The sequence below is a fragment of the Antechinus flavipes genome, chromosome 6 (assembly GCF_016432865.1).
Source record: "Antechinus flavipes isolate AdamAnt ecotype Samford, QLD, Australia chromosome 6, AdamAnt_v2, whole genome shotgun sequence".
NCBI lineage: Eukaryota > Metazoa > Chordata > Mammalia > Dasyuromorphia > Dasyuridae > Antechinus > Antechinus flavipes.
Window position 1 is genome coordinate 183,329,312 of NC_067403.1, and position 24,367 is coordinate 183,353,678.

At 39.7% G+C, this 24,367-nt stretch overlaps 1 protein-coding gene across 1 annotated transcript in view; it reads left to right on the top strand.

Moving 5' to 3' along the window:
• The first annotated feature begins 456 nt into the window (after positions 1-456).
• The window catches only part of PPP2CB (protein phosphatase 2 catalytic subunit beta), a 42,356-nt gene continuing 18,445 nt past the window's right edge, over positions 457-24,367 (top strand). The window contains exons 1-2 of the mRNA XM_051963752.1: positions 457-585; positions 19,614-19,823. Coding sequence (XP_051819712.1) covers positions 484-585; positions 19,614-19,823 — 312 coding nt within the window. The 5' untranslated portion in view covers positions 457-483. The remainder of the gene's footprint in view (positions 586-19,613; positions 19,824-24,367) is intronic.

Here is a 24,367-nt window from a genome sequence, read left to right on the forward strand (position 1 = left end):
GCTACGGGCGAGGGCGGAGTCGGCCTGGGCGGGCAGCAGAGAGACAGGCAGGCAGGCCGGCGGCGCGGCAGCCCCACTCCATCTCGGCCGCCGCCGCCGCCCTCAGCCCCGCCCAAAGGCCCCTGGGAGCGGCTGTGCGCGCCGCGGAGGGGGCGGGGCGACGCGCGCGCGCAGGAGGGGTTGGCGGCCAGCGGGCGCGTCCCCGCAGGCCCGAGCGCGGCCCCGTCGCCGCATCTCCCTCCCGGGCACGTCTGTGCGCCCGCGCAGTCCCGGCTCGCGCCCCGCTGAGGGCGGGGCGGGGGCGGGGCTTGCGTGGCGTGGCGGGGCTCGACGGCGGGCGGGACCGGCGCCGGGGCGGGGCGGGGGCGGGGCCAGGGCCCGGGCCCGGCGGGTCCAGCACGAGCCCCCTCGGCCGCCGCCGCCGCCGCCGCCGCTGCCGCCGCCGCCGCTGCTGCTGCTGCAGCTGCTGCCGCCGCCGCCATCATGGAGGACAAGATGTTCACGAAGGAGCTGGACCAGTGGGTGGAGCAGCTAAACGAGTGCAAGCAGCTGAACGAAAATCAAGTGCGCACGCTCTGCGAGAAGGTGCGGCCCGGGGCAGGGAGAGGGTGGGGGAGGGGGCACGCTCTGCGGGAAAGTGCGGCCGGGAGGAAACTGAGGCACGGGCGCTTCTCCCCTCCCCCGCGGCCCAGTGTGGGTGGGACAAGCCCGTCCTCCTGTTCCGGATCCCCCAGGCCCAGAGAGTGACCGTCACGGGGACGGGACTATACATTTCGCCCCCGCTTGAAACCCCCTTTCCTGATCTCCAGCCGTGTAGCCCATCCCCCGACTCCCGAACCTGTGGTTCACAAACTGCCCTCCTTAGCGGCCTGGGCCCTCCCAGGGTTCTTTTCCCCGACTGAATGGAAGCTCCTTGAGGGCAGGCGCTGTTTTGCTTAGCACCTACCTCATACCCCAGCATCGAGCATACCAGCTGCTTCATAAATACTTTTTAAACCGAGCCACATACATAGAAGCCCAAGACTTTACCTATGTCTGCTTCAGTTTGCTTATCAAGGGGGGGGGGAGGGCGAGAGGTCGTAACAGCCCCTCCCACCCAAGGCCTTCCTGAGCATGGAATGAGAAGATCTTAATTTACAAAGGTTGATTTACAAATCACTTTGCAAATCTTCAACTCTCTAGAAATACTTGCTTTTATTGTTGCCTGAGTCTTTCCAACTTGCTTCACTTCTGAGTAGGAGTTATATTCTCCTTTGTATTTTTATCTCTGGTGCCTTGTCCCAGTAGTTGCTTAACAAATGCTTATCGATTGACTAAAGGGACATTTACTCCTATCCCCACTCCACTTCTCCCCTCCCCCAGTTCTGACACAAACCCATGAGATCTGTTGGCATTCGGGAACACAAGACTGACTGGATTTGTGATTTCATTAGGATAGAAACTCCCCCAGTGGGTTGAGTAGGCAAAGGAGTGGGGCACCTTTTCTGCAGTAGTAATGGCCTGAAAGAATTGTCTGTGAGTACTGAGGACTGCTCAGGGTCACACTGAAACCAGTCATCCTGAGGTCAAAAGCAACTTTTTTTGGATGTCAATCAACAGTCTCTTTAGGCACTGATTTTTATTTTTTACTTATTTTTGTACCAGTCCAAAGAAAAACACTTAAGAAACATCAGAAGCATTGAACAGGAGAGTACCAATGAAATGATAATTCTTGATCTTTGAGGTACCACATCCTGTCAGGATTCTGATCCAAGACCAGAGTAGGTTTTGTATTAACCAGCTTTTAAAGCTAGTTCATGAGCTTCTCCTAACCTCCTCCTTGTACTTAGCACAGTCAGTAGTCAGCCAGATGATTTCTCTAGTGCACAGGTGTGACTGTCATCTTTTATTCCCCTTCAGTAGCTCCCAACAAAGTCTTGTGTTTAGCATTCTTTAAAACCCATGGTACTTTTCTAGTCTTCTGTTTCTTTCTATTCAGTTCTAAAATTTAACTGCACAGATCTATTTGCTGTTCTTTGAAGACTTATATCGATGTACTAGATATGGTAATGAAGAGAGTTTTGGGTCTGGAGTCAGAAAGACCCAAGTGCAGACACTCCGATACTTACTTACTAGCTGTGTGACCCTGGTGGGCCATTTAACCTGTCAGCCTCATCTGTAAAATGGTATTGATCTTAATATCTACCTCACAGAGTTGTTGTGAAGAAAAAATAAGATAACATTTTTAAAGTGCTTAGCAGACCTTAAAGTGCTCTCTAAATGCTGTGTGGTGGTGGTGATGACAAGGACAGTGGTTTTGCCTGTCTGGATCCATGCTCTGGATGCTCTTTCTTCCCACCTCCGACTCAGAAGCCCATTGTCTTTGGAGCTCAACTCAAGTACTACGTTCTGTAGGTTTTTCCTCTCAGTTTACTCTCCATCTTCTCTCTATGTGTCTATGTCTCTCTATGTGTCAATAGGATCTCCCTATTATTGACATGTTTTCTTCCCCAATAGAATGTCAGCTCCTTGAGGGCAAGGACTGGTGGTACCCTTCATAACCCCACATTTTAGCGCAGGGCCTGACTCACAGGAAAAGCTTGGTAAGTTCTTGACAATTGTTTGGTTCCAGTAGAACAAATCAGAGTGAGTTTTAAGGCAAAGTGATCATTTTGTTTTTTAATATGTTTTTGTTGATGTCTTCTTTAAACATTAAACATTACCAAAGTTTCCACTAGCATCTCTCTCCTTCACAGAAAGACAAGAAAAAAGAAGAGAAAAAAAAATCAGCTATACAGATCAATCCATACAGATCAATCGATGAAAAGAATGGGGTGGGGGTGACTTCTCATAATTTCTTCTTTGGGGGTAGGCAATTTGTAATTGTGTAGCATTCACTTTTGATTCTTTTTGGTGGTATATAGCCCAAGAAAAATCTGATTCCTTAAAACATTCCTCCAAGTACCAACTTCTGCTGTTGAAGAATGAGTATTCAGTCACTTGAATGTGTCTGAACAATTCTTATGCAGACTGCAACCGGTGGTACTGTTTCCAGGAGCTAGAGTTGAACACAGTTCTGCTCTTGTGGCTTCTGTTCTCCTGGAGGGGGTGGCCCCAAATACATGTGTGCAAATGGCTGAAGAAAGGAAGATGAAACAGGTATAAGGAGAGGTTCTTTTCCAAGGTGCCCAGTACAAATAAGGAAGTTTGAAGCAGAAGGAAGCTTCCCAGAACAGCTTCTGCTTAAAATTAGGCCATGAAAAGAAGGACTTTAACAGGTATAGAAGCGACTGGTGGGAGGCCATTCTGGGTATGGGCTAAAATAGGAGCAAAGGTCAGGTGTAGTAAGGGTCTTTGAGAAGATAAATGAAAGTCTAGCTTGGCTAGAACAAGGAACGTATGAAAGGAAATAATTTGATATCAGGCTGGAAAGGTTTGTTGGAGCTTCCTAGAATGCTCTCCCTCTTCCTTTCTGACGACTGACCTCCCTGGCTTTTTGTAAATCCCAGCTAATATCCCACCTTTCCCAGCCCCTTTTCATTCCAGTGCTTCTTCTCTGTTCATTATTTCCTATTTACCCTGTATATAGCTTGTTTTGTATCTGTTGTTTGTATGTTGTCTATCTCCATTAGCCACATGTTCCTTGAGGGCAGACAAGAAGTTGTCTTTCTTCTCTTTTTGTATCCCCAGGACTTAGCACAGTACTTGGCACCTAGTAGGCATTTAATAAATGTTTATTGAATGAAAGAATGAAGTATCTTCAATACTGCAATCAGGTGTTTACATACTTGGAGAACCTCTGAAGGTTTTGATTAACCTGAGGACACAATTAAAGAGCTATTTGAGAAAGATTTCTTTTGTAGCCCCTATCAGCATTTGGTGTCTCTGGAGAATGGTGGGGTTATTCATTAATCTTGGGAAGCCCCAATGTTGGAGGAGGCACCTGACCCAGGGGATCATACTCATGGTAAGGAAAGGGCACAGATCTTAGATGAGAACCGGGAGATGAAAATGAGTTTGATTTTGGACATGTTGATGACATGCCAGGCTTGCTCTGCTCTCCAGTGGCAAACTTTAAGAAAAAAGTGATTATCTGGCTAATTATGTTTTTGCCACTGGTTAGTGGCCAGAGAAACTGCCCAGGAATTTGGACAGGCTGGGGTCATTTCTCATTTTTGCTTCTTGCTGACTCAGGGATCTTCACCTCTCTTGGCCTCAGGGAACTCTCTTTATAATAAGTTAGGAACAGGGGCTGACCTGTATTAACTGAGCTAGTTTTTCCTCTATACCACTAAAATGCCAGGTCTCATTCTACTGCCATACACATTTAATTATCAGTCCTCGATTATGTGTTGGGAAAGGGTGGGACCTTTGATTTTGTGGGGAGAGGAAACTTCAGGTAGAGAAAGTGAATACTAGACTTTGTGACTCCCAACCCCTTTGTTTTTCCTGGAGGAAATTGTAGCTTTCAGAAAAAGGTACTTGTAATGGTAGACTAGCAGGTGTACTTTTAGGCTCTCAGGGAGTCATCTTCACTTGGAGCTTACTTTGTTGGCACCTTTAATCAGAACCTGTTTGAAGGATGTTTGTTGAAAGGCAGATATATCTGTAATAGATCAGCATTTTGGGTCAGAGGCAAATACTACATTATTGGCTCAGTCAGACCTCACCTGAAATTCAGGGAAAGATTTTATAATATGATCAACTGGTAACTGCCCACCTCACACTACTTCTTTATGTTTTTTTTTTCCCCCTCCTCTAAATTTTATAATTAGATTGAGCCTAGCATTTTATTGTTTTTTTAATAATAGTTTTTATTTTCAAAATACATGCAAAAATAGTTTTCAACATTCATCTTTGCAAAATCTTGTGTTCTCAATTTTTCTCCCTCCATTCCCCATCCCCCTTCATTAGACTACAAGCAATCCAATATGTATTAAACATGTGCGATTCTTCTATACATATTTTCACATTTATCATGATGCACAAGAAAAGTCATATCAAAAAGGGGAAAAAATAAGCAAACAACAACTACAATATATGGTAGACTGAATACCCCCATAGTTCTCTCTCTAAATGCACATGGCTCTCCATTCCAAGTCTATTGGATTTGGCCTGAATCACCTCATTGTATAAAAGAGCCACATTTATCAGAGTTGATCATCACGCAATTTTGTTGCTGTGTACGATGGTTTTTTTTTTTGCTTCTACTCATTTCAGTTAGCATCAGTTTTTCCAGAACTTTCTGAAATCATCCCGTTGTTTCTTAATAGAAAAACAATATTCCATAACATTCATATACCATAACTTATTTAGCCATTCTCCAACTGATGGGCATCCACTCAGTTTCCAGTTTCTTGCCACTACAAAAAGGGCTACTACAAACATTTTTGTACATGTAAGTTCTTTTCCCTTCCTTAAGATCTCTTTGGGATACAGGCCCAATGGATACACTGCTGGGTCAAAGGGTATGCAGTTTGATAGCCATAACTATCATATAGCTCATTGATAGGCATAGTTCCAAACTATTGGGAACTCCACTAACAATGTATCAGTGTCCCAGTTTTCCCACCTCCCCTCCAACATTTATCATTATTTTTTCCTGTCATCTTAGCCAATCTGAGAGGTGTGTAGTGGTATCTTAGAGTATCTTAATTAAGAAATTAAAATCTTAATTTGCATTTTTCTAATAAAGAGAAATCTATAAATTATAATGATTTAGAACATTTTGCCATTTGACTAGAAATAGTTTTAATTTCTTCATCTAAAAATTGTTCATATCCTTTGACCATTTATCATTTGGAGAGTCAGCCTAGCATTTTAACTATTTTAGATCTTTTTGTATTCTGTTATTAAGACATCATGTTGATGTTCTCTCTCTCAGCTTTGATACCAGATTTTGATATGGTATGATAACTTTTCCTTCTGTGCTTTCACTCATATTAGTGATGTTAAATGTTGAGAGTTTGGGGTTTTGTTTTCTTTTTCATTGAATCATATTTTAATGATTTCAAAATTCTGTGACCAATTTTTGGAAGTTTTTGCCATTTGAAATTACTTATATAAAAACCAAGACCATCATATAAAAGTTTGTGTGCACAAGATTTTCTTCCTCCTAAAGCTTTTACAAAATACTGTAATGATTAACCAGTTTTTTTTACCCTTAAGTATAAACAGTCAATTGAGACAAACAGCTCTGAAACCATTCGGCCACTGATTGAGATTTGAAGGGTGGCAGGCAGTACAGAATATTTGTTGAGCTTTTTGGGTAGTGTGACATTGACTTCTCTAGTAGCCTTCTAAGTCCTCTTCCTTGATGATGCCAGCAGCAGGCGGGCTCTCATACCAGGGACAGCACAGTCACCCAGAGGACTATAATCCGAGAAGCTCTCCGCTCCACGGCTTGCCTGGGACCATGCCAACAGTGGTAGCATCACCAGCTCTCAGGAGGTTAGGGCTGGGCCAGGTTCCAGCTACTCACCAGAATAAAAGTTATTCTGCCCTTCAGGCCAGCAAACCTGGGAGCAGTGAGGCCATCCTGAACAGATGGGCAGCCAGGTAGTCAACCCCCATTTGGCCTGGATGGTTCCAGATGATGACTTGTGGGTGAACTAGAGGTGGCCCATTCATTGACATGTCACTCATTCTTTCTGTCACCAGCCACATTACCATGGGGTGGACATCCTTGACAAGATGATCTGACATCTCTAATTTGACAGAATTATTTTGAGGCCTGCTTGCTCTGAACTTCTAGTGCATTTCCCCAGGCTTTGTTCAGCTGTGATAGAACCTGGAGCAGACATCATTTTTCCCACCAGCCCTTCTAGTTTTAGAACACTAGTAGTATATTACTATTTGGCAGTGTGCCACTTCCACCAATCTTGTGTCAGACATCTTGGAGAAGTCAACCAGGTGTTTGTATAATGGATAAGCTGATGTCAAAATGAAGTCCAAAAGCAGAGACAGTCCTCTAGCATCGCTTTCCTTCAGGATGACATCTCCTTTGAATTAGGCTATTTGAGCTTGAGTCAAGCTTCTTGTCCCTGTTCCAAACTGAAAAACTTCTAGGCCTGGATGGTGACCAATCACTTAAGTACCAACTTCCTTGACAATTTCTTCCTGTAGATTCTCATCCATTTTGTTGACAGCAGTAGTCTCTTGTTCATCCAAGATATAGACCAGAAAGGCGTGCTCAGGAGTCTGCCTCTTCTTTGAGACAAAACTTAAGATCCACTAATACCCGTAGCACAGTCAGGATATCACAGTCAGCAGACATGGGCTGTTATCATGGTCTTGATAATTATAGCATTATAGGGCATTGATGGGAGTCTTCTTGCCAATTTTGTTTAATTTTAGTGATGGTTTTCACTCTGTATTTTGTCCACAAATCCATTGTTAAATGTCAAGTAGAAGTTGCTAAATTGCATGCCCTTTGACTTATCAATAAGACTTCTGGGCCCATCTATAACAAAAAAAAAAAAAAAAAAAAAAATCAAAGCAGAAAAAGGGCCACATGTACACAATGTATATGTATCTATGTCCTTCTACTGTATGTGTAGATAGAAAGATAGAAAGCAAGCCTTCTTGCTATAGCAAAGAACTGGAAACCAAGGGGATGATCATCAACTGGGAATACATGAGTGGAAAAGAAATTTGTATTATAGGGAATGATGCAAAAGACTGCTCAGAAAAACTTGGGAAGACTTGGAAGGCTCATTCAAATTGAAGTGAGCAAAAACAGGAGAGCATTTTATATAATAGCACCTACCTTGTGAAAATAGACCACTGTAGAAAGATTTAAGAATTTAAGAATTTCTATGTATGCAGTGACTAATTCCAGAGAAGTGATGACAAAGCATGTGACTTACCACCTGATGGAGGTGATGGTCTCATGATTCACAGTAAGATGTACAATTTTGGACATAGGTGTTGTGGGAATTTCTGCTTTTGACCCCTTTCCCCCTTTTTAAAAATAAAATTTATTTTTTTCAATCAGCAAAAATTCATTCTCCTTCCCACCAAGAACAAAAGAAAAATAAAACCTCTGTTATAAATGTGTGAAGTCAAGCAAAGCAAATTTCCATATTGGCCATGTTTTTTAAAAATGTGTGTCATTCTGCACTCTAATAGTCTTTACCTTTCTACTGGGACATGGTGACCTACATCATTATTAACCCTCTGGAATTGTGGTTGAACATTATAGTGATAAGTCTTTTACACTTATATTTACCATATTGTTTTTGTATAAATTATTTTCTCCTGATTCTGTTCATATGTTTTCCTAGATCTCTCTGAAATTGTTCACTTCATTTTTTTAAAGCATGATAGTATTCCAAAACAATTTTATACCACACCCTATTGAAAAATTCCATAGTTGATGGGCATCTCAGATTCCCAATCATAAAGAGCTGCCATAAATATTTTTGTACCTCTTCAGTTAGAATTTATTTTGTTTGGGACTAATCATTTTCTTTATCTGGCCTCCCTTTAATTCCCCTTTTCTTTTCCCATTTGTTTACCTTTTGAATGGCATGCATTTCTGTACTAAATTGTGTGTAGAAGGCAGGGTATCCTTTTATACCCTCTGATTAGTTATGAGTGGGGGATTGTTGTCAGCTGTTCCTCCTATCCCCTCCTTAACTTGTACAATACAATTATGTAAGATAATTTTCTCCAACCTTCCTTTTCCTTTCCCCCATTTTATATTCCCCTCTTTCCATTCTATTTTTAAGATCATCAAGACATAACTGAGCTATGTTCAGGTGTCTAATCTAATTAAATGGCCTCTGACAATGATAGGGCTCAGAGGGAACCCATGTTTCATCTCATGCTCAGTTTTAAGCAGTTTATCCTTATTTATCCCTCAGAATTGTTTGTGTTTACCATTTTATGTTTCTCTTCACTCCTATTTTAACTTCAGAGCTTCAGTGCACTGTCTTTTTTTATCAGTAATGCTTACAAGATCTTTCATTTAAGGTTCATTTTTCCCCTTGTAGGATTATAATCGGTTTTCTTATTCTGTAAGTTATTCTTAGTTGAGAGCCTATATTCCTTTCTTTCTGGGATGTCATATCCCATGCTCCCTGCTCCTTTATTGTGGTAGTTGCTAAGTTGTATGTCATTGATTATGACTCCTTAGTACTTAAAAATTAATTTTTTTTTTTAGTTACTTAAGAGTATTTTAAAATTTTAAAAAATTATTTCAAATTAAATACAAAATAAGAAAAAACAAATAGAAAAAGAAAGACAGAAAAGGGGGAGGGGGGAAATTATCATTTTCCCAGCAGAACATCAGAGAGGATTCAAAATACATAGCAATAAATTTCAATTTTAAGAAAACATGTATAATAATAGAAGACATTATATTCTTGACTGTCCTTTTTTTTTTTTTTTAAAGTTTAAAGTTTAAGTTATTCTTTTGTTTAGAGTAATTTTATTTGATGTAGAATCTCTGGATTCTGGCTGTAAAGTTCCTGGAATTTTTCTTTTTGTGGTTTTTTTCAGAAGGTGACATTTTTCCTTTTTTTCATTGTGGAAAGAGAGATCTGGGCAGTTTTCTTTTTTTCCCCCCTTTAAATATATATTTTTAAACAGCAAAAATTAACCTTTTCTCTCTCTTCCCATGGAGAATGAAACAAAACCAAAACTTGTGTAAAGACTTTGCAATTTTATCTCTACCATATTATTTTGTTAGAATGACCATACCCCATCATCTGTGCCCACAGACCTCCCTCTCCCTCTCTTCCCCCTCTCCCTTTTCCCTTCTCCCTCTCTTTCTCCCTTTCTCCCTTGACCAGTTTGGGCTGAAAAAATGATTGATTCATTGTGACTTATTTTTCGCATTTCTGCAATAGGATTCAATCCAGTATGGTTTTTAGATGTGTTTGGAGTGACCAAATTTTAGGTGTGTGTTGGAATTAATGAGGAGAGTTTGATATGTACTTCCTGCCACTTCACTATCTCTGGGCTCTGCTGAATATCCAGACTTTTTTTTTTTTTTTTCCCAAGGATTTTCTTTTTTTCTTAAATGAGGGAGAGGAGATGGTGGGAGTGTTAGGACTGTATGGAAGAGGATGCCCCTCCCTCCCTCAAAAAAAAAAAAAAAAGAAAGGATCACTGAAGAATTTTTAAAATGAATAGAAGATAACACAAGTCATATGCTACAATGAGAACTCTAATAATCAAGATGTCTATGAAAGATACCTGTGTAATTTATTATATATTTTAAAAGAGAATTAAGTTATGCTTTGTAGAGAGTCATAGTTTCAAGTAGTCCTCTTTATGTGTATATACTACTTTTAAACTGCCCATTTTATTTAGTGTTTGTTACATTCAGAATTTTACAAAACATACACATTTTTAAAAACAAGTCAAATAGTCTTGGACAAAGGACAAGTCGATAGGACATTTTACTAAGGTCCTTTGAAATTGACATTGATCTTTAATGGCTCCTTTGGGGATTTGATCATTATAACATAACTATTGTCACCTAGCCCACATCGCTTCATCACCTTATCTTCAAAATTAGTTTGAAAGAATTTTATTAAATGCTCTACAGGAACCCAAGTGAGCTTCATTTGAACTGATCATTTATTTATCTGTCAAATAATAGGGATAGGTTAAGTTTGGTATAACCTACTTATGCTTCCTCTTAGTCATCATTCTTTATTTTTCTAGGTGTTCAGAAATTATTCCTTTAAAAACACATGCTTAAATTTTTCCAGAAATGGTACACAGTAACAAAATTATACAATTGTATAATTGTGTTCAGTAGTCATGAGCATAGAGAACAAATGATTGGATAATATGTTAGGTGACTACTGGATCTGGATGTCCAGCCCAGACTTTTCATTGAAAACCTGAAGCTATACTTTTTAATTATATAAAAACTAAGGTGGACGGCAAGTCTGTAAAGATTAGGGTGCCATACTGAAACAAACTGACTGAGCCCAAGAGGACTCAATCTGACTGGCAAGTAGCATAGGAGTGTCTAAGAGCCCCTTGTCTTTCCCCTCTTTTGGTCAGAATTGTGCCTAATGATTAATTAATCTTTGACCTTTGTTAAGCCAGTTGTCTCAATTCTAAGGACTAATTTCTGATGGCAGCACTGTCATGGAAGAACACTTTCAGCAAACCCTATTGAAATTAAACTAATGGTTAACCTCATCTTTACGGAATGGGGAGTTCTTTTCTGAAATTTTAGATGAAGTTGGGGTGGAAGTAGTGTTGTTTTGATTAATACTTTGATTAATACTGGTGCCACTCTGAAAGAGAATTAAAGTTTTCCAATGCTGCTTCTGAAACAAATATAGAAACTACTTATTAATGAGCCAGTGACTCACCCCGTGTACCTATTGTCAGATCTTGTCATTTTCTGCCTTCATAACATGCCATGTATGCTTCCTTCTCTCCATTTACAACATAGCCACCTCCTTACTATTATTCCTTACAGCTTTTCCCCTTGATTGCTACTCTATTCTTCTCCTGGACCTGCCCATCTCACATCCCTCCTCACTTCAATGTTGACATTCCAGTTTAGCTCCAGAGTGATTTTCCAAAGCACAGGTGTCTCCCTGTGTCACTGTGGTTCCCTCTTACCACCAGGAACAAATGAAAATCTTGTTTTGACTTTTTAAATTTTTTTTTCTGAGGTTAAGTGACTTGTCCCAGATCACAGAGCTAGGAAATGTTAAGTGTCTGAGAGCAGATTTGAACTCAGGTACTCCTACATTCAGGGCTGGTGCTGTATCTACTGCACCATGCAGCTGCCCCACTCTGTTTGACTTATAAAGCCCTTCATTTTGCCTGCTACTTCCTTCAATGGGCTTTGTGACCAGCTTTGATTACCAGAGTGCTATTTATTCTTAACATACAACATTCTCTCTCCTGATCCAGAGCCTGAAATGGTCTTTCTTCCTCCTCCCCAGTTTCCCTGATTTTCTTCAAGAATCAGCTCATGCCTTCTTTTTATTGAAAGATCTTGCTATAGCCTTCCCTGCTCAAATCGCTTCCCATTTGTATTGTCTTATATGTACATAATTATTTGTTTGTATCATCCATTCGAATGTGAGCTCCTTTCTTGGGCACAGCACCGAGTAAGTGCCTAATAGATGTTTATTCACTGACTGACTAGATTTGTTACTGAGCTTTCTTTTGTATGTCTTTCATTCCCTTTCCCTTTCCTCATTTCTTGGAGTTATTGGTGAAGATTAGCAGAAACAACTGCTCTTGGAGAAGGATTGGGAATCCATATCAGATTTGATTTATTTTGGTGGTAATTGTTTCTAATCATTTTTGTGGGAAATGCACCACAAAAATGATCAGAAATGAGCAAAACAAATGTAAGGTAGGTAGTGTAGTAGTGGTAGATATTTGTGTTTCTGTTGCTTAAACAGGAAATATGAAGATCACCAACATTTTTAAGTTTTTTTAATTGGGGGAAAAAAGCCTATTATGTGGTAGCTGCTGAGGATACAAAGTTTTAAAAAACAAAACAAAACCCAAAATTAGTTTCTGCCTTCATGGATCCTCTATTCTAGTGTGGAATGGGAAAATTGGAGAGAGAAAGCACACTACTAGAGTTGGAGGGTGGAGAAGGGGAGGGGGATTGGAGGAGCTGGAACTTGAACTGATTTCTGGAGAAAAGCTGGGATGCTGAGAGGAAGAGGGAAGAAACTCTCATTCTATGAGGATATACACAGTGACCAATGAGAATATACACAGGGCACCAAGAACAACTCAGCCCCATTGGACTGGAAGGTCAAGTCTGTGAAAGGGAAGAGAATAAAATAAGATTTGACTTGTAGATGGGAAGTAGCCAGATCATGGAGGCTCTAGAATGCCTGGCTAAAGAGTTTGTGCTATCTTCTGGAGGCATTGGTGAGCCAGTGCAGATAGTTGAGCAAAGGATTGTCATGTTTTGCTGCCTTAGACTGTTTTTGCATCTATGGACTAAAGATTGAAGAAGAGAGAGATGATCAGCAGGCCCAGGTTAGTATGATGGAGAATAGAGGTGAGGGCAATCTGAGTTTGGGTAGCTGGAGGTCTGTGAGAGGAGGAGGAGGATCTGGAGGTGAGTAATATGGTAGGGGTGTAATCAAGAGGATTCGGGGTCTCTGTGTCAGCAAGGATTACATGTTTTTAATGGAATTTGGCAAGTCTTTCCAGTGCTGGAATTCTCATTTTCAGGAATAATTAGAAAGGATTTATTATCATTACATAGTCAGACATTACATAAAGTAATATTCATTACATAGAAGAAAAATCATGCTAAAAGCAAAAATCTGCAGGCTGCTCTTTGTTGTGATCCATTCATAAGCATTTAGTAAGCACTTACTATGCCAAAATAATATGGTATCAGTGGTTGATTAAGTGAAATAAAATACATTAGTATTTACTGAAAATATTTATTGGATGCCACTGTGTTGACTCGGGTCAATCTTTTTCTCCACACAAAATAAAATTGTCGTTTTGCTATAGGATCAGAGTCTGGTTGGTAGCATATCAGCTGATCTTTGATTTTAGTAATATCTTTTTATGTTAACTCGAGTGAGTGTTTTGAAAACATTTCAGTTTGGGAGGAAAGTAATATTTTTTAAAGAATTACCCATGTGTAAAAGTTGAAAATTTCCTGTTTTTGTGTTGTAAAATAATGAAACTTTTAAAACTGCAAAGGGAGCCATGAAATCTTATATTCATTCTTCCCACTACAATCACCATTTTACAGAAGAAGAAACTGGCACTCAGAGAAAAGGAGTGATCTGTCAGGCCCCTCAGATCTAGAATTCTGTATTTAGTCATCTTCCCATAGCCACAGTGGTGGAATCCAGGTTGCTTGACCCCCTTTTCCCTATGCTACCACCACTCTCCCTTTTCCATTTGTCTTTACAGTAATGCTTTTGGGGAAGACCTTTTGTTCATACTCACCCAAGCTATGTGATAGAGGGGAAAGAAGAATGGTGTCACAATGTCAGGGCATTCTCTTCCAATGGCTTAGGATAGATTTATAATTCATCTTTCCCCAAAAGGGTGAGGATGAAGAAGAAGCACCTGGCCACTTTTTTGGGAGCCAAGGGACTTTCTCCACCACTTTCCTTTTCTCCTAGAAAGGTGGCCTTGGACTTGAAGTTGTTGAAGTTGTTCCATGATGAGTCTAGCTACAGGTTTGCTTATGGCACAGTCTTCACTGAGGTCAGCAGCCCTGCAGGCTGGCTTCCTGGAATGTCCTCCTTGATTTGAACTTCTTGCTTTAAGCTTTCAATCTCCATTCTGCAAAATAGCTATTGAAAACTTATTTCCAAGTTTCTCTTAAATAGCCTTCCTTTGGGGAAGTTGATAGGCAGCTTCCTTTAGGGACAGGGAAAAATGTGCTGGATTCAGAATCCCAGGATCTAATTTCCTTTCTGCCCTCATTTCACTTCTGGGCTGAAGAATGAGGGTATTGAACTAGATGACTGACCAAGTCTTTTCCACTTTTAAGTCATTGATTCTGGGATTCTTGGGATAAGGCCTCTTCTCACTCTGAATCTCTTCTCTAAGATCAGGGCTCCCCTCAAGAGAAACCCTTAGCTGGCATTCAGATTATATTCAGCATAGAATAAACCAAGATAGTGACTGAAATAATGACAGCAAAGAACTTGGAACTGGCCCTATAGATGTGTGGGTTAATCCCAACAATTCCCATGGTCACCACCTTTGTCTTGTTTATTACTTGTAGAAGAGTCCCTGGCTTCCATGCTTTCAGTCTCCCTTCTTCTCTGTCCCAGTCCAAAGACTTGAGTAAATACTGTGACTTTCAAGGCCTGTAGTTTCTTCATTTTTAAAAGAAGGATGAAACTTGATTTTGAAGACCCCTTCCAACTCAAACTCTATAGTAATGTACTGCATCTTCTGTGTGCTTCAGCAAGTGTAGATCAAAGATCCTGTTGAGAGAAATGTGTGGTTTGGAGCTGGAAAGAGTCAGTCCCCTCATTTCCTAAATGAGAAAGCTGAGATTCAGAAGCAAGTTGATTCCCCAGTATCTCACAGCTAGTAGATGCAAAGGTGGAAACTAGTGTTCTGCCTTTCACCTTATCCCAGCCTGCTTCTCTGGATAAAGCACAGGGCATTGCTAGATCTGTTCATGAAAGAAGGAGCTGGCAGATTACAGAGAAGTAAGAAAATTTCAACAGTTTAATATTGGACCTTCATGAGAATAACTTTAGCACTCACATGCCCATCATTGTCCTCAAGAAGCTTCCATTTTTTCAAGGGAAAGAGGTTTAATAAACACACAAATCACTACATACAAAATAGATACAATATATGTTTAAAATCATTTCTGAATGAGAACATGAATAATCAGGAGAACCAGGAAAGACCTTGTGCTGAGAGGGAGTTGGAAGAATTTCTGTGGAGCCCAGATTGGGTCTTATATTAAATCTAGATCCTGATGTTTCTTAGGGTAATTTTTGTTTACATCAATACATCTTGTTCTCTTGATAAGCTGCTTTCTGCATCCTAAGATTGTGTTTTAAAAGAAAAATAAGGAAAAGAAAAAAACAGTCCAGGCTGTTAGGTTCTCTGGTGACTTTAGGTTGAGTTCCCTAACCTTTTCAGCCTCAGTTTTCTCTTCAGCAAAATGGGCTGGGAGAAGGAGAAGGGTTAATTAGATTTTCGATTTGTCCTAGACCTAGGGTTTCACTGTGTATGATTGTCCCCGGTGAGGAAACAAAATTGTTTTGCAATTTTTAGACTCTGGGTGAGGCCTGGGGTATTGAGACAAGTAAACTCAAACACCTAAGAACGTTAGAATTAGAAGGAACCTCAGCAGACTTATCTTGGGAAAAGAATCCCAGCTATAACACACCTGACCTAGATAGTCATTTAGCTTGGATATCTCCCATAAAGAAGTCAGCCTCTTTCATTCTGGGACAGCTCTGTCCTATCCAGCCTGTATTCACCTCTTTCCAGCCCTTCTGATACTTGAATGCAGCTGTCTTGTTCCCTGCACTTCTCCAGGCTAAATATATTTAGTTTCTTCAGCTGACCCTCATGGCATTGGCTCCAAGCCCTTGGCTTTCTCTCTAATTAATCAGTGCCTTTTCCAGGACACTCCTCCCTTCTCAGAGTGTGACCATGACAGAGGCCACGGATTCTTCCCATTCTCTTCTGGTCTCTTTTCTTCCACTCTGAACTAGCGGTGAGCAAGGTACTCTTGTTTTATCCTGCTCATCCACTCCATCTTGTACTGACCAAGTCTAAAAAAAAACCTGTATATTTATCCCTACTGAATTTCATCTGACCAGATTCAACCCAATTTTTCATTTCATATGGCTTCATGATAACTTTCAGGTTGTTTCAGCTTGTCATCTATTCCTTGGTCCCCACAGCCATTGTTGAATGGTACATGGGACAGCCTAAGAGCAGGTCTCTGGGACCCACCACTGGTGGCTTCTTGACCAGCCGACATTGGCCTTGAGTCCATTCTAAGGTTACAAAGCCAGTATGTGGTAAGACCTAAACCCAGGTTTTCCTGGTTCTAGGCTCATCTTGCTCTTCATCAGGCCACTCTGGCTAAATGTTCAAGTTTGCAGAACACTTGTTAAGACATTATTTCATTTGTTCCTCAGAAACAACCATTGTATAAACTCAGTTGTATTGGAGTTATTAACTACATGGTACAGGCATGAGACAAGTGGGTGGAAAGCCTGTTTGCTGCTGAGCTAATTTAGAGATTATCTGGAGAAACTGGCTGACACTCCATGGAAAAAGTGTTTTTGATGCTGTTTGTTTTTGCTATTGCTGTGTCCTCTCCTCCCCAATAGAGCCCTTTCTTGTTACAAGAAAATCAATTAAATGAAGCAAAAGGAATTGCCAGTATCTGCAACCTTTTGTACCTGACGCTTACCACCTACCTGTCTACCAAGACAGGAGCATCTTTCTCCTTCCTGCATTTTATGAAATGCCTGCTGGGAGAAAGGTATTGGGGCTAAAGGGGAAAGGGGTGGTAGTGGAAACAAATCCTTTGTCCTCAGGAAGTTTACTTTCTTTCAGGAGAAGGAGGTTAAATAAACACACAAAACCCTACATACAAAATAGATACAATGTAAGTATAAAATCATTTCTGAGTAGGAACATGGATAACCAGGACAACCAGGAAAGACCCTGTGCTTAGAGGAGCCTAGATTGGATCTTACATTAAATCTGAATCCTGATGTTTCTTAAGATAGTTGTATTTGCATCGATGCATCTTGTTCTTTGGGTAAGCTTCCTTCCACATTCTGAGATTACTTTTTAAAAGAAAAATAAGGGGGAAAAAAAAAAGCTTCCCTGGCAACATTCTGTGTAGCTTTCCTGAATGTTATCGAGATCATGTGATAGTTACATTGGCAGATTTCCTGAGTTCAGGAAATAAGAGAAATACATTTTAATTTCTCCAGACATATTGTTTTATTTTTGGTTTGTAAGTGATGTGGGTTGACTTAGTTTGAAATAGAAATGCAAATGTATAGAGTTGCTTATTTGTCAATTTTGTGTGTTAGAAACTAGATCTTAAAATGAATAAAAATAAGTTGTAGAAAAGTATTTTTAATGAACTTGTCTGAGTTTTATAAACAAAAACCTTAGATATATAGAACTTTTGAGGTCAACTAGTCCTGAAGGTTCTTACTGGAAGACCTAAAAACTTTATTTTTAAAAAAAGATTTGGATGCATTTAGCATATATTGGATTACTTGCTGTCTAGTGGAGAGGGTGGGGGGAAGGAAGGGAGAAAAATTTGGAACACAAGGTCTGCAAGGATGAATGTTGTATATATTTTGAAAATAAGCTATTTTAAAAAGTTGAAAACTGAATTTTAGTTTCCTTTGTAATCCTTTGTATTTCATTTTTCTGCTTTTAAACATTCTGAGAAGAGGTTCATAGGCTTCATAACATTTCTAGAACTCCATGACACAGAAACTGGTTAAAAACCCCTGATCTAATCCAAGCCCCTCAATTTTTAGAGAGGGCAATGAGCACCTCTATTCATTGACTTTTCTCGGTAGCAAGTGATAGAGCTAGAATTAAATCCCAGGTCCTCTCATTCCAAATTTAGTTCATAATCTTTTCATTATTCAAAACAGGGAGTGAGGTTTTTCTGGATAATTCAGAGCTTTTTCATAGAAATTAGGCTTTTTCATAAAAAATTTATTCAATGAGTTTTTGATAGAAATCTTCAAAATTCTGTTACATTAATTGTGTATTTGTGTGTGTGTGTGTGTGTTCTGTTGTTTCAGTTGTTGACCCTTTGTGACCCCATTTGGGATTTTCTTGTCAAAAGATGCTGGAGTGTTTTGTTATTTTCTTCTCTAGCTCATTTTATAGATGAGGAAACTGATGCCAATAGGGTTAAAGACTTATCCAGTGTCACACAACTGTCAAGTGCCTGAGGCCAGATATTACTCAAAAAGATGACTCTTCCTGACTTCAGGAAGGGCATTACATTGGCTGTACCACTTGGCTACTCCTTATATAAATAAGTGTTAATTAAATAAAACTATTTAAAGTAAACAATTATCACGTGTATATCTTTAATAAAAAAACCTTATTGGATAGTATTTTTTAAATTAACTCAGGGTCATTGTCATGAACATTAATCGTTGAAAGATGACAGAAAATGCAGAATGAAATATAAAATTTTGGATTTGACCAATGTGATCATTTTTTGCTTGATTATTTCTGTTGCAAGAGTTTTTTCTTTTTTTTTCAGTGGGGAGGCAAGGGAACATAGGGAGGAAAGAGGAAGAATTCTATTGTATTATCTGACGTTTTGAGTTGGGGTTTCCTTATATGGTGTTTCTTTCAGCAACTTTTTCAAGTGAGATTGTGAGGGTAAAAAGAATACCGGACTTCAGATTTGGGAACTTGAGTTCCCAAGGAACTGGCCTCAGTTCCTTCATTTTTTAAATATAGGAGTTGGATAAGTTACCTCCTCTATCAGATTCTATGTTGTAACTGACTGTTATTTTGTCCTCCCCTTAGTAGGGCTGCCAGCTTCTTATCTCACTTCACTTTTTCCAGTTTTTGGTCTTGGTCTTTTGTTATTGAAACCTGATAAATTCTTGTGACCTTCTGCATAAAAGTAGACCTATAGAGTTCTAGGTTATGGGCCTGCTGAGGGGCTATGGCTTTTGTTGGCTTGGGGGGCTATATTATTTCACTAGGGATATGTTAACTAATTAGACAAGACTTTGAATTTGTGAAACAGTTACAAAAATTCTTTGGGTCAAAAATGAAAGCCAAGTTAAGACAGGAAATAAAATGGTAACTGGAATGACGGGGTGCAAAATGGCTTCTTTGAAGAAATTTGCAAATGTGTGTATGTGGGAAAGTGACAAAGCTGGAATTAGCAAGCATTTAAGTGCTTACTCAGTGCCTTGTACTGTACTGAGTACCTGGGGTGCAAAGAAAAGCAACCTCTTTTCTGCCCAGTTTTGCTGTGTTTTTGGTATACTCTTTTCCCATTGCCCTTCCCTCCCTTCTCTATACTATACAGTATTTAGAAAATCCCCAAATTGCATTTTGATGGGAGCAGGTCCCTACTCTTTAAATGAGCTTGCCACTTCTTGCTCTGAAGATTTTCTCTTGAATGATGTTTTGCATTTTTCTAACAGGCTAAGGAAATACTCACAAAAGAATCCAACGTTCAAGAGGTTCGTTGTCCTGTCACTGTCTGCGGTGATGTCCATGGCCAATTTCATGATCTGATGGAACTCTTTAGAATTGGAGGAAAATCGCCGGACACAAACTATCTTTTTATGGGTGATTATGTGGACAGAGGCTATTACTCAGTGGAGACTGTGACTCTTCTTGTATCATTAAAGGTATAGTTTTTTTTTTTTTACTCTAACTAATGAAAAGGCATTGCATTTTAATTGTTAAATCAAGGAAAATGTTGAGTGTTCATTGTTAAGTTCAGGATGGTGTTATATTTTATGGTCCTCTTAGGCAAACCTGAATTCTTGGTGTTAGTTTGACCTGTCCGTTTTATTTATAACCCTGCTTTCCCCAAATTCTTCTCTGCTTTTTTTGAAATGTCTTAGAGTCCAGGTCCTCCTGATGGCCCCTGAATTACTTCTCTGTCTCCTTAGTGAATTTCCTTTCTTGTCGATTACTTCCCTTCTCTGATCCTTCTTTCCCACAGTTCCCATGGTTCATCATGGGATCCTCCATGGTTCATCATGGGATCTCCCATGATCCCTTCTTACTGTAGTGATTCTAAAGTGGACATTGTACATTTTGTATTGAGGGTTTCAGGAAAGCTCTGCCTTTGGCCTGAAATAATTGTAGCCAAAGAGAGTACTTCCTATTCCTTATCCAGCTCAACAAATTTTATCATGTTCCCTTAGAACAAATTACTGAAGAATGACAAAAACTGGCTATGATATTGGCCTGTTGACTGACAGTGCTGGCTGCTTGGTGGGCTCCTTTCCCGAAGGACCTGCATTGCTTCTCCTCTCCTTTGGTTTCTGGAGCTTGCATCTTTGCAGTGAAGCTGTTCAACCAGCTTTCTTTCTAAATATGCTCATCATCTCACCCTCTTCGGGGCACACTAACATTACTGTATTTCTCTGTTCTCCTCATACTGCCTGTGGCTCAAGGCAGTTAGTTTTGGTCTCTCCTTTTCCCACATATTCTGTATTTCTTGCTCATTCATTATTATTTTTTGTTCATTCAACTGATGGTATGTCATATCTACATATATAGCCCATGGGTTCCAAATATGGTTGCTTCTTTGCAAGATCCCACATGGCTGGTATTGAATACCAATGTCTCTGCTTCATTGCCTTGCTTTGCTACAGAGTCAGCAGAGGTGACACTGTCTTAATTTCCAGGCACAGCTTCCCTTTTTGCCACATAAGTCATTGTCCCAATTTGACTTCTTGCTCAAGAACCTGTGATTTCCCAGGGCCTTCTCATCTTCCTTTCTTTTAGATGTTCAGATATGACAGCTGGAACTAACCGTACTCTGGCAGTTTGTTAAACATATAAATTCAGTGCCATGATTCAGACTGAGTCATGTGGGCAAACAAAATCTCCTCCCCCCCCCAAAAAAAAAAATTTAAAAAGAACTATTTATTGCCTTTACCCCAAGATCCTTTCTCAAGAAAACGTCTTTTTCTAAGACATTTCCTTAGTTTTCCAGAGTTAAATGGGGAAAACAACAGAGAGTAAAAGAGGATAAAAAAGGTAAATTGGACAGGTGCCCTTGGCCTCTCTGTTCTTGGAAGCTGCTCTGATTTCCAAACTTTATCTCTTCTAAGCAGCAGCCAAACAACTTTGAAAAACTCTGAGTGAAGATCAGCTTTGTTAGCTGGTGGATTGGAATGAACTGATAGTTTTAACATCTTCCAATGAGAATTCATGCCCTAAACTTAGTTTTGCAACACAGATAAGACAAGGCAATAAAATAACCTTGTTCTTGGGCTGAGTCCACAGAAGAGGGAGACCCACTGAAGACACACATATGTGAATGAGTTCCTATTACAAAGGAGCCAATGGAAGTTAGTATGGAATTTGAAGGAATTCCTGCACCCCCCTCTATATTCAATCCAGGGATTTAATCATTTTACATTATCATTTTAACAACCTATAGTGATATATATCCAGAGAAACTGGACCCTGAAAGTCCAGGCTTAATGGTGCTCCTATTACCAAGTAAATTGTTGCTGGTGGTAGTGGTTTTTTGTTTGTTTTGAGAAAGTCTTTTTTCTGCTGCTTTTGTCTTTTTGTTCTTGTTTTACATTTTTTCCAATTACATGTAAATATAGTTTTCAGCATTTACTTTTGTAAGATTTTGAGTTCCAAATTTTTTTTCTTTTACCTCCCCAAGACAGCAAGCAATCTGATATAGTTATACATACACAGTCATTGAAAACCTATTTCTATATTAGCCATGTTGTGAAAGAAAAAAACAAAAGGGAAAAAGCATGATAAAGAATCTGCATTCAGATTCTATAGTTCTTACTCTGGATGGGGTTGTCTGTTGGACATGTGTTTTGGATTACCACATTGCTAAGAAGAGCTAAGTCTGTCATTGTTGATCATCACACCATCTTGCTGTTACTGTGTACAGTGTTCTCCTGGTTCTGCTTACTTCATTCAGCATTGATTCATGTATTTCCAGAATTTTCTCAAACAGCCCTACTTATCGTTTCTTATAAGAACAATAGTACTCCATTACATTCAAATACCACAACTTATTAGCCATTTTCTAATTGGTGTGCATCCATTCAAATTCCAATTCTTTGCTACCACAAAAAGAGTTGCTACAAATATTTTTGCACATATGGGTCCTCTTCCCTCTTTTATGATCTCTTTGGAATGCAGACCTAGTGTAGCACTGATGGATCAAAGGGTACACACAGTTTGATAATCCTTTGGACATATTTCCAAATTGTTCTCCAGAATGGCTGAATTAGTTCTGTTGTTCTTTTTGCCACCTGGGTGACATGACAGAAAGGAAAAGGGGGTAAGGAGAAATGGAAGGGGAGGAAAGAATTTATGAAGTGCCCTTAAATACAAAAACTTGGATGTGCCTGGTGTTTTGGTAGAAAAGTCAGATGTCTTTCTCTCTCCAGGAGCTTGCTTTTTTTGAGTTATTAATTTATTTTTTCCAATTACATGTAAAGATAATTTTTAGCATTCATTTAAAAAAAACTTTTTGAGTTCCAAATTTCCTCCCTCCCTCCCTCCCTCTCCAAAATAGTAAGAATTTTAAATAGGGTATATAAATACAGTCATGTAAAACATATTCAGGGACTCACTTTCTAATGGGGGAAGCAAGAAAGAAGAAAAAATTTCAGCTGCAGATCAGCTTCCCGAAGGTAATTTGGGGAAGTTACTTTATTGAAACAAACAAAACAAAATCCTGTTTCTTTATAAACTTCTCATAATCTTGTCAGGGGCTATTCTTCCCTTCTCACTGAACAAATCTAATACCACAGAAGTAGATTAGCACAAAAGAGATCAAAAAGAAAGAATACCCAAGCCAATGTGTTGGCTCCTCCTCATAGTCAGAACCAGACCACCTATAGTAACTCTGTCCTTTGTAACAAAGAAAACTCCAGCTTGAGACCAAAGATTTCTTCTCCTAGAGGGAAGAACCACTAATGGGATCACAGAATCCTAGTCAAGACTCAGAATGGACCTTAGATTCCAGCCAGAATTCAGAGGAAAAAAGGCGGTTCAGCCAGTGGCAAAGGATTATTTCAAGATCACACAGATGGTAAACCTAAGAGCTAGGATTTGAACTCACATTTTCTGACATCAGAGCTGTTGTGTCATGTCGCCTCCCCTACAGTTAGAATTTTTCTTATGTTGTAATATTTTGGATTTTTTATTCACTTAGTTTACAAACATTTATTAAGTACCTACTATGTCTGCCAGACACTGTGTTAAGTGAAGAAGCCACAAAAAGAGGCAAAAGATAATCCTTGTTCTCTTTGAGTTTACATTCCGCATGCAAACAAATATGTACATATAGGTTATGTATAGGATATCTGTGATTAGAGGAAATGATTGGAAAGGGGATCCAACAAAAGAGATAAAGAAGGAACTGTTTGATAGGTAAAAGGAGAGGGGGAGAGAGAAGGGACTATCTTAAGAGGAGTGATTAAAAATGTTGATGGCTGCAGAGAGGTCAAACAGAATAGAGTGAGAAAAAAATCACTGGATTTAGTAACCAAAAGATCATTGGCAAATTTGAAAAGAATGGATTCAGTGGAATGATAAGGTCAGAAGCCAGATTATCAGGGATTAAAAAGAGAGTGGAAACACCAATTGTAGAAGGCCTTTTTGAGGAATTTAGTGACAAAGAGCAGGAGAGATAGATGATAGTGGAGATGGAAGGGTCAACTGAAGGTTTTTTCAGATTAAGAGAAATGAGGGTATGTTTATAGGGATTAGGGAAGGAGCAGTAGACAGGGAGAGATTGAAAATAAGGGAGGGATAGAGATGACAGAGGGGATGATGTGTTGGGGGAGACTACTGAACAGACCAGGCTCACTTGTACTTGTAGAGGGATTGGCCTTGGCACGAAGAGCCATGTCTTCATAAAAGACAAAGTGAAACATGGACCTCCTGCAGCGTCAGTCCTTTCTAGGACTAATTGTACTTGAACATAAAACAAGTTCATATACAGTAACAAACCACCAACAACATTGGGTGATGGAGAATATCAGGTTTGTTACTGAGGAGCCCTGGACAGAGGCCACATGACCCATGGAATTCTTTTGAAGAACTATTTGTTACTGTTTGGGACCACTAGTCTCATGCCTGATCGGCACCCCGTAGCATGGACATATGCAAAGTTTTTAAATTCCATTATTGGGTCATCTCTCCAGAGGGTTCATGGATAGCCTGAGGC